We start from the raw sequence: 9,936 nt of genomic DNA, 5'->3' as shown, positions 1-9,936 counted from the left end.
TGTTCTCACTCATAGGCGGGTGTTGAACAATGAGAACACATGGACACAGGGAGGGGAGCACTACACACTGGGGTCAGTTGGGGGGAAACAGGGGAGGGACGATGTGGGGGTGGGAAGCTGGGGAGAGATAGCAAGGGGAGAAATGCCAGATGTAGGTGATGGGGAGGAAGGCAGCAAATCACACTGTCACGTGTGTTCCTATGCAACAATTTTGCATGTTCTTCACATGTACCCCAAAACCTAAAATGCAATAAAATAAATAAATGGGGGGAAAAAAAGAATTTTAGAGCAAATCCAAAGTAAGAGTAAGCAAAGAATTTCATTGCAAAGCAAAAGTACGCTTTAAGAAGCAGAGTTCAAAAGGAGAGACAGCGGCTAGTGCTGTAAGATGAATTACTTTCATGGGAGCTATACATACATAACCAAAATACTGGTGAGGTCATGTATGCAAAGGCAGACCTGCAACTGGCACATGTGCCTAGGATTCTCATGGTCTAACACCCACCGTATGTATCATCAACAAACAAAATCTCCAGCTAGGGGTGTTTTTCTTGTTGTTGTTCTTTTTACCATTAAAATGAGGAAAAGGTTACTATAAGCTGAACCTTGAGCCTAGCGGTGTATGCAGGATCCCAGGGAAGTCCCTGGCCACCTTCCCACCCACCCCACCCCACCTCAGGAAGGAACTTGTAGCTCATAGTTTCTTGGGCTTTTGGTGCAAATTGGCTAGAGATTTGGAAAGCTACATCAGGAATAAAGGGCTTTTGTTCTCTTTCCCAGGTTGTCCTAGGTATTAGGAACTTGTAACTCTCTGGTGGTCCGCTGGTATTCTGTAGGATCCCTTATCTTGCAAAAGAGTTAGGTGCTGATGCACAAAGGTGCAAGCGAAAAGAGCCTGCTCTGAAAAGTGCCTGCTGGGCTTCACACAGGGGACAAGTCAATGTGGCCTTGTGAAAATTTGAGACAGGTCTCGGTTAATTTAGAAAGTTTGTTTTGCCAAGGGTGAGGATGCATACCTGTCGTCAGGAGGTCCTGATGACATGTGCCCAAAGTGGTCAGAGCACAATTTGGTTTTATACATTTTAGGGAGATATGAGACATCAATCAACATATGTAAGATGAACATTGGCTCAGTCTCGAAAAGAGAGGACAACTCTAAGCAAAGATGGGACAACTCTAAGTGAGGAGGGGGCGTCCAGGTCATAGGTAGATAAGAGACAGATGGTTGCATTCTTTAGAGTTTCTGATTAGTCTTTCCAAAGGTGGCACTCAGGTATGCATTTATCTCAGGAGCAGAGGAATGACTGAATAGAATGGGAGATAGGTTGGCTCAAAGAAGTTTTCAGCTTGACTTTTCCCTTTAGCTTAGTGATTTCAGGGCCCCAAGGTTTATTTACCTTTCACATTTCTCCCCTCTTCTTCTTCTTTTTCTTTTTTCTTTTTATTTGTTTATTTTTTTGTTTTGTTTTGAGACAGAGTCTTCTTGCTCTGTTGCCAATCTGGAGTGCAGTGGCCCAGTCTCTGCTCACTGCAACCTCCGTCTCCTGGGTTCAAGCGATTCTCCTGCCTCAGCGTCCAAAGTAGCTGGAATTACAGGCATGTGCCACTACACCTGGCTAATTTTTGTATTTTTAGTAGAGACAGGGATTCACCATGTTGGCCAGGCTTTTCTTGAACTTCTGACCTCCGGTGATCTGCCCACCTCGGCCTCCCAAAGTGCTGGGATTACAGGTGTGAGTCGCTGCGTCCAGCCTCCCCGTTTTCTTCTTAAAAATCTTTTGGAGAAAGCGTTTTAGAAGAAAATTCGTCTCTGGTCTCAAGTTTCTCCTGATATCTCATGGCTAGGATTGTTTATTCCTAGACAGGTAGGTCCTGAGTTATTAGGAAAGTTCATTTTTAGCAGCTTGTGAAGTTTCATGTTCTATGAAGAGAAAATAGGGGGAGGAAGGGAGAACATCAACAATAAACAAAAGAACAATCCTGGAAAATAAATATGGGCTACATTACTCTGAAGCCCATACATCAGTAGGCAGGCATGAATGTGGCTTATGTATGTAAATAGGTTGCTGATATTTTCTTCTGAAGTTTAAATTGTCTAGCTTCAGTTTGCAGAGCTTTACAAAAGCACAGCTGAGTTTTCAGGGACTCCAACTTAGGAAAAATTGGGGAAAGAAGAAGGAAAAAAACTGAAAACAATCTTTTGAAGACTTGTAGCCAAGAAAAATTAGAATTCAGTCCAAACTGTAGAAAATAATAAAAATTAAAAAACATTAGGCAAGACTAGAATCTAACAACAGGTATACTATCATTTTTTGAAACGTAATTCTTTTCTCTCCAGTTTCCTATTTTTACTAAAGAAAAATCATGGCAGGACTTATTTGCTGTATTATATTTGGCCTGATTATTTGCATACAGTGCAACAATAGTAATAACTTTTTTTTGCATAAGCTCTTAAATTCGCTTTGATGGAACTGAAGTAGGATGTTTCCCTGACCCCTTTGTGAGACTTGTGACAGGGGTGCCTCGTTTATTCAGCCTCACACTCTCAACTCCTTGCAGGAGGGAGAATGAAAGTGAATGAGGCGGGAACTGGAGTGCATGAATGCTGGAACCGGCATTTAGAGCTAGTGGGATCAACTCCACTCACTCAGACTTGCAACAGCCCCCGCTCTTGGGAGGAAGTATGTATATGAATGGGTACAGGAGCCTGAGTGAGTACTTTTGGGTGCTGGCAGGAGCAAACTCTGTGTGGGCCCCACAGCAGCATCCAGGTGGGGGTGTCTACAAGCCCCATAGCCCAACAGGGCATGTTACAGTGAGTGCTCTTTTAACTCTGCCGTCCATGGATGGCTTAAGTGTTAACAGCTCAGTGAGCCCTCTGTCTTTTCACATCAGGCAGCTGCCCACCACCAGCAAGGGCAGAGGGCCAGTATGACAGCCTTTTGTATTTGGTCTCCTGGCTCCCAAGCTCTTGTCTGGTGTCCAGGAAAAATGACGCCACACAAACCTATTGAGGAATGGTAAATGTGGGGGATTTTGTTGCCCATGAAGATGGCTCTCAGCAGGAAGGAGAGCTGAAAAGGGATGGGGTGGGTAGGTAATCTTCCCCAAAGTTAGGCTGTTATCCAACCAGATTCTTCTCTGAAGTTACACCATCAAGCTGTCCCTGTGAAGTCAAGCTGCTTCTCTCTGATGTCCAGCTGTAGTCCCCAATATCTAGCTGCTTCTTGCATCTGCCAGATGAGTCTGTGATCTTTACAGGCACAGGATGGGGTAGGACCGGGTCATGAGTGGTTTAGGAAAAGACAACCTTCGAGCAGGAACACAGGGCTATAAGTTCTCACTTTGGGCCACAGTTTCAGGCTTTTCAGCTTGAAGGTGGGGTTTTCTCAGGGATCTACCCTTTTCTGCCTAGAATTCCTCTGCCCCTGTCCCTGTCAGAACTTTGTTTCATAGAAGGAATCTTAGGTAAGACTTTTGAAAAGCTGAGCACAGCCATGGATTTGTACCATCAAATACTTATCAGTTGGGTGAATTCCTCTCATCCTGAGGTTCCAAGATAAATGTGGAGTTTCTGGATCTGTTAGAAAGTGACGTGCTTTACTTACCACAATCAGGAACCTTGTACAGGCACTGTGTAGACAAGGTATGAAGCCAGTTTTCCCAAGGGGCTTTTATTGGCTCCATAAGTCAAGTTTCATTCCTTAGAGGGGAGCACATTATTCCAGTCAAAGCCTTGGTAAAATGACCAATTTCTCCAATTGTGTCCTGTTACAAATAAGAACAGATTCTTATTGCTCTTATGCAAATAACTGTATTGCCATAAGTTAAGATTACTCACAAATAGTTTCCTATTCTGGAGAAAATCAGGTAGAGAGAAACAAATATGCTCCAAATTTTGTTCATGGGAGTATACTAACTTGTTAAAAACTGTCAATAGCTCAAAAGAAAAGTTTCCTTGACTGAAAAAACAAAACAGGATCAGCAATGTTTTAAGCAAAAAGTCAAAAAGATTTCTTCAGTCTTCTATTAGTTCAGTTCATGCAGTTAATTCCTGTTCTGCTTGATATTCATGAACATTTCAGCTCTCCATAAGTCCTGAAAGTTTTTCCTCCATTCTGATGTCACAGTCTCCAAAGTTATCAGAAACCTGCATTACGGAACACCTGTTAGAGTTTCATAGCTGATTATAAAACCACCTTCTAAAGAGGACCAAAACAAGGCAACAATTGTCCATGGGTGACAAAAAGTTTTAGAGCAGCCATAGTCAAAAACACAATTGACAAGAAAATTTGTTACTACTATGGCACAGAATAATTTAACATGACAATTATAATTATTACTGAGAAAGTACATATGTCATATTAGAATTATAGGAGTTTCCCATAATTTTGGAGTACATACCAATACAGCCCAAAGAAAACCAAACACCATTTTATATATGCTTCCTATATAATTTTTATGCTAAATAAGTCAAATTATGTCATTTTTGGAGTTTAGGGAAACTAATATCTTAAAGAATTAATTAGATCAGGAAAATACTAATTTGATTTGTAATTTGATTTTAGAAAGTTTGTAGAATATTAAAGGTTTAAAACACTTGATATGACAGGTCACCACAAAATAAGTCAATTTTTCAAACAGTAAGTCCTAATAAAGCAGCATGAAGCCAATTAAATTTGTGTTTCAAAATGTTATAAATAATCTATAAAATTTTAATCTTGACCATGAGATATAACTTCCATAAGCCTTTTACAGCCTTTATAGCCTTTATTAAGGGGTCAGTTAACACTTCAAGAAAACCTTGTTAACCTGACACAGGAGCCCACATGCTGGTCTTGCATCAGTGTGCCTTTGACATGAATGATTATTTTGTAGAGAAAGTGAACTTATTTTATCTCTCAAAATCAGTCCTTACAATCTTACATGCCCACTTCTTCTGTGATAGTCCCTGAGCCTTGAGGAGTTGAATAGCTTTGATTTCTGGCCCTATGTCTCAGGAATGCAGTTTTTTTTTTTATTGGCATCTTCTACCAGGCCTGAAGATGAGGTTTTATTTGCTGTCAGTGTTTAAGATTTAGCAGATTTTGGTGTCCTTTTTAGACCCAGGGGTCAAAGGCCTATAACTCAATGTCACAGGTACTTTCAAAGCACATAGAGAAATATACATGGATGTAATAACCTTAATTTAAAAATATTATCTCAGTTTCTTTTTCCTAAGCAATCCAAAATTTAATATAGTAGTATTGTGACATAGGAATTGTTTCAATAAACCATAAAATCTGTTAGGCCAATTACCAAAAGGCAAAAGAAAAGACATTTTGCACTGCACAGAATATTATGTTGGAAGAAAACATTTTCCTTTAGATTTTTAGAAAACATTGTTAGCATCAGGCCACAACAAACAGAACTTGAGGGAAATAACTTATGAGCTGGAGATGAGTTGAAGGGGAGAGAAAACAGAAAACAGCAAAATTCAATAAAAGTTTAAATTAGGTTAAAAAAATTAAAATCTCTTATAATTTATTAAGAGTAAATCAATCCCTTAAAAAATTTCATTGTTCTCCCTAATTATTTAGTGTAGAAGTGTTTTTTTTTAACATCAAGTCCAATCTCCATGAAGACCATTATAATTACCCTTTAATTATAGACAACTTGATCATATAAAAGATTTTTAGTGTTTTTTCTAAATAAATCCTCTTACTGTGACTTACACAGACTTTTGATGATATGCTTGGAATTTCTGGTTTGTCTTGAATATCCTTCTTTCTGAAACAGCCATTTTATTCTAGGACTAAATTTACCATACAAGATTCTTCCTCATATAAAATTATTTCTCTTTAAGCTTTCTTACCAAAAGAACCCTTTTTATCCTCTTTATTTTTATAACTTTCTTTACATCTCTCTTATTTCCTGGTTCTTTTTACCTTGTTTTATACATACCCTTTAAATAGGCTTTGAATTAGACAAAACTGTTCACCTTTTTAAAAAGGAATTGTTTACCTAGATTATTTATGAAAATTGCAATAGTCATCATTTAAAGTTATGGAACTGCCATTGCAAAATTGTAACTGAGATGTTGAAAAAGATCTGACCTAACTGACTCCATCTTGCTTTTAACCCTCAAGCTGTTCTTTTTCATTCATAGTCATAGCCTGAACTAACTTTGAGAAGGACTTAGTTTATAGTTTACCTTCAAAACAGGTTTATAACAGTTCATTCCCAAAACAAATCTTACTGCCCGTGGACTAGACCACCTAAAGCCACAAGATTAGAAGTTATAGTAATCTTACTAAATTCAAGATGTGGCTATTTTTATTAAAACAATACCAATGTCTTCTTTATTAAAGATTGCATAAGCAAAAATCATTCTGTTACAGTTTTGTAACCTCATGACAAATTTTGGCAACTTATAGTGCTTGACAGGGATAAGTATGAAATTGCTTAATAAATGCAAACAAAAATGCATACTGACACTTCTTAAGACATTTCTAATATTACTTTGCCAATAATTTTAAAGCTAGCTTATTTATTAAAGATTACTTAAGTTACATAAATTTGATTGGTTCAATAGCTTAGGGTCTCTTCAGAGCTGATCATAGGAAAATAAAAGTAAAAACATCAAAAGCAGGTGCTCCCACTAGAATGCCATGTTATAATCACTTATGGTATTCTTTCAGATTCAGATGAAGGAACCACTCTTGGAGATTCTAATTAGGATATGCACCCCAGCTGAGAACTACTCAAAGCTATGAACTAATTCCAATAAAATAATCCTTAAAAAGCAAAGTGAGCCTTGAAATTTTCACCCTTGCTGGGTTTACATATATTTAAATGTTAAGTGTGGAGATGTTTGAATTGTAAGGTAAATCCTTAGAGACCACAGTCAGAAATACACCACACTATCCAGATGAAATACAGCTCAATATGCGTTTTTTCTCATATGCAAAACTCACTTAGAAATAAAAACCACTTTTTGATTATAAATTCCCAAATGTTATTTATTGAGTGAAATGAATTGAGTACATTAAATTCTTTATAGAAGATTTCCCTTCTTTCCTTGATGTCTACTTTTCAGAAATTTGGTTTTATCCTTTTTGTCAAAATATGGACAACAGTATTATGAGGTATAATATGTTTTTTTTTCCAAATGAGATATAATATGTTAAAGATAAAATGTGTTTCAAGAGCCAAGGCATCAATTAAATCTGTCCTAATTTAGGATATTAAGAACATGTACACACACACACACACACACACACACACACACACACACCACTTTTATTCCATTGCCTTAAATTATCTATATTTGATATAGCATATATCTTCAAAGTGATTTCAACATGGGTTGCTCTTCCTGTGTCTTTGTGTAAAATATAATTGCCTAGGGAATCAGTAAAATGATATGAAAGCAATAGAGGATGATACCAATGAATTCTTATGTGCAGAAAAGTTTATTAGAAAGCAGAGATGCAACAAAACATAAGAAAGTCACACTCAGAGGAAAAGAATATAACTGGACGCCTGGGTCTGAGGGTGCAACATCAGTGACAATACTGGTCCTGCAGGTAATGTCTACCTCACTGAGAAGGAGAATCTATAGCCTCAAAGTGATAAATAATATGAGGAATTTAGACGATTGGAATAATTTTATAGCTAGTGGATTACAATTAATTTGTACTTGTTGCCACCACTGGAAGAAAAAGAAAGCAAGGGACGGAGTTTAAAATCAGCCAGAATATTCTCACAGAATCAGTGAAATGGTGATGGGCTCATTGGAAACATGAAGTCCATCCTACTGAATGACATCAATCCCACTCCATGTGTCCTAATGGTTAGCACAGTAGAAGGGTCTACATCTGTGGGCCAGCAGTGAAGGGAGAGGTGAGCCAGGGCTCAGCAGCAAGAGGAGGCACAGCGCATGGGGTGGGGACAGGTGGAGATGACACAGGTTGGACGGTAGCAAGTGGTGTGGCAGGAGACTTAGCCACAGACTGGACGCAGGCAGCAGCAGGGGCGGCAGCAGTTGGATTCACAGCAAGAGGGGCGGCAGCAGCTGGGGCGGCAGCAGGTGGGCTGGCAGCACACAGACTGGCAGCACTGGGGTCTACAGCAGCTGGACTCAGCAGCTGGGGTGGCAGCACACAGACTGGCAGCACTGGGGCTTGCAGCAGCTGGACACACAGCAGGTGGGCCGGCAGCAACTGGAGATGCAGCAGCTGGGGCGGCAGCAGGTGGTCCTGCAGCAGGTGGTCTGACAGCAGCTGGGGCGGCAGCAGGTGGGCTGGCAGCACACAGACTGGCAGCACTGGGGCCTCCAGCAGCTGGACACACAGCAGGTGGGCCGGCAGCAACTGGAGATGCAGCAGCTGGGGCGGCAGCAGGTGGTCCTGCAGCAGGTGGTCTGACAACAGCTGCGGCGGCAGCAGGTGGGCTGGCAGCACACAGACTGGCAGCACTGGGGTCTGCAGCAGCTGGACACACAGCAGCTGGGCCGGCAGCAACTGGAGATGCAGCAGCTGGGGCGGCAGCAGGTGGTCCTGCAGCAGGTACTCTGACAGCAGCTGGGGCGACAGCAGGTGGGCTGGCAGCACACAGACTGGCACCACTGGGGCCTCCAGCAGCTGGACACGCAACAGCTGGGAGGGCAGCAGGTCTCCTGGCAGAGATCTTGGCCACAGCCCTGGTCAGAGCACACGGAGCCACAGCAGGAGTTGACCATGGTGTCAGAAGTTGGAGGATCTGGGTGGGTTTCCAGGAGAGTGAAGTTGTTGGGTTTGGAAATCTTCTGGACCCATAGCCCCTTTTATACCCTTCTGAAGGCCCATTGTCACCACGTCATTATTTTCTTGTTATTATTTACCTGCTGGAAAGCTTAATCATGTAATTACATAATTATGTGTTTCTAGTTAAATACTTCAAAACAGAAAAAAATAACACATTTCCTTTTCCTGCTGTGCTCCTGCATTGGAAACACTAATCATATTTCTTGGTCAGTGGGGTCACCCTTGTCTTTGGCCTTATGCAGTGTATTTTACAAAGCACTGGTAACATGACTCTCACATTTTGTTTTTATATGTGACTCTCCCTCCTACCTGTAGATTGCTCTCTGCAAATCATGTGGGGTAATTTTTAAAATGTGAATATATCTTTTGCTATCAAAGAACGTCCTGGTCAGATGAAATGTTGGAAAGGAATGAGAAGGAAGGATTCATTTGGGAGAAGGATGTCCCATTTATAATGAGGATGACTCTGATCCCATATGTGCTTCTTGGATGGTCTGGGAGATGGTCAGATCCCAAAGAAGTTCTAAACTCTGTGTCAGATCTTATTCCACCACCTCAAGTGAAAGTACATAGCTATGACTCGTTGACTTTAAAGAGTAAAAACACATTTTTCTGTATGTCTTACAGTATAGGCATTAAGAGTAGGAAGTTTTGATTTAGCAAAACTTCTTTGATCATCAAAATTGCATGTAAAGAATATTTAAAGGTATTAAGCCTTCAATAATATTCATCTCAGATATTTTATTGGACAATCTGGGTGTAGAACAGATAAACCCTCATCATTTTCCTGCAAGTACTTGTATAAGATACAGGCATAGAAAACAGAATTTGGCAAAAATGAAAAAAAATTACAATTATTTTTCTTAGACAACTAAAATCAAAATGTATAGTACGTGGATAAGTTCCATACACCCTCAGTGTATGTATATTGCCTGTGAAGTATTGTCTGTGTACCATGCATTGTGCCAAATATATTTATTTCATTTTCACTCTTTTATACAACTGTACAAGGTAGGGTACATTCTTCTTATTCTTTTAGCAGAATACTCAAAAGAAGCATTAAAAAGCTAAAATAAACAAAAAAATGTCCAAGATTAAAAAGAAGGTAAGTCAAATATGTCTTAGTGTAGCTAAGAAAGGGGTAGAGAAT

General features: G+C 39.9%; 1 protein-coding gene across 5 annotated transcripts; it reads right to left on the bottom strand.

The window, feature by feature from the left end:
* Positions 1–7,435: 7,435 nt before the first annotated feature.
* Positions 7,436–8,741, bottom strand: LOC108281579 (keratin-associated protein 4-2-like). Of its 5 annotated transcripts, XM_017497208.2 has the most exons (3): positions 8,445–8,741; positions 8,254–8,414; positions 7,436–8,060 (listed from the first exon to the last, which is right to left on the bottom strand). In XM_017497208.2, exons 1-3 carry the CDS (start codon positions 8,720–8,722, stop codon positions 7,984–7,986), a joined length of 516 nt encoding a protein of 171 aa, XP_017352697.1. In that variant the 5' UTR covers positions 8,723–8,741; the 3' UTR covers positions 7,436–7,983. The 5 variants fall into 5 exon arrangements, with proteins under 5 accessions (XP_017352697.1, XP_037583255.1, XP_037583257.1 ...); XM_037727327.1 differs by lacking the exon at positions 7,436–8,060 and having other exon boundaries at positions 8,096–8,390; positions 8,451–8,741; XM_037727329.1 differs by lacking the exon at positions 7,436–8,060 and having other exon boundaries at positions 8,096–8,540; positions 8,631–8,741.
* Positions 8,742–9,936: the final 1,195 nt, after the last annotated feature.

The sequence above is a fragment of the Cebus imitator genome, unplaced genomic scaffold (genome assembly GCF_001604975.1).
Source record: "Cebus imitator isolate Cc_AM_T3 unplaced genomic scaffold, Cebus_imitator-1.0 Scaffold228, whole genome shotgun sequence".
Taxonomy (NCBI): Eukaryota; Metazoa; Chordata; class Mammalia; order Primates; family Cebidae; genus Cebus; species Cebus imitator.
This window is presented reverse-complemented; position numbering and strand designations above follow the sequence as displayed.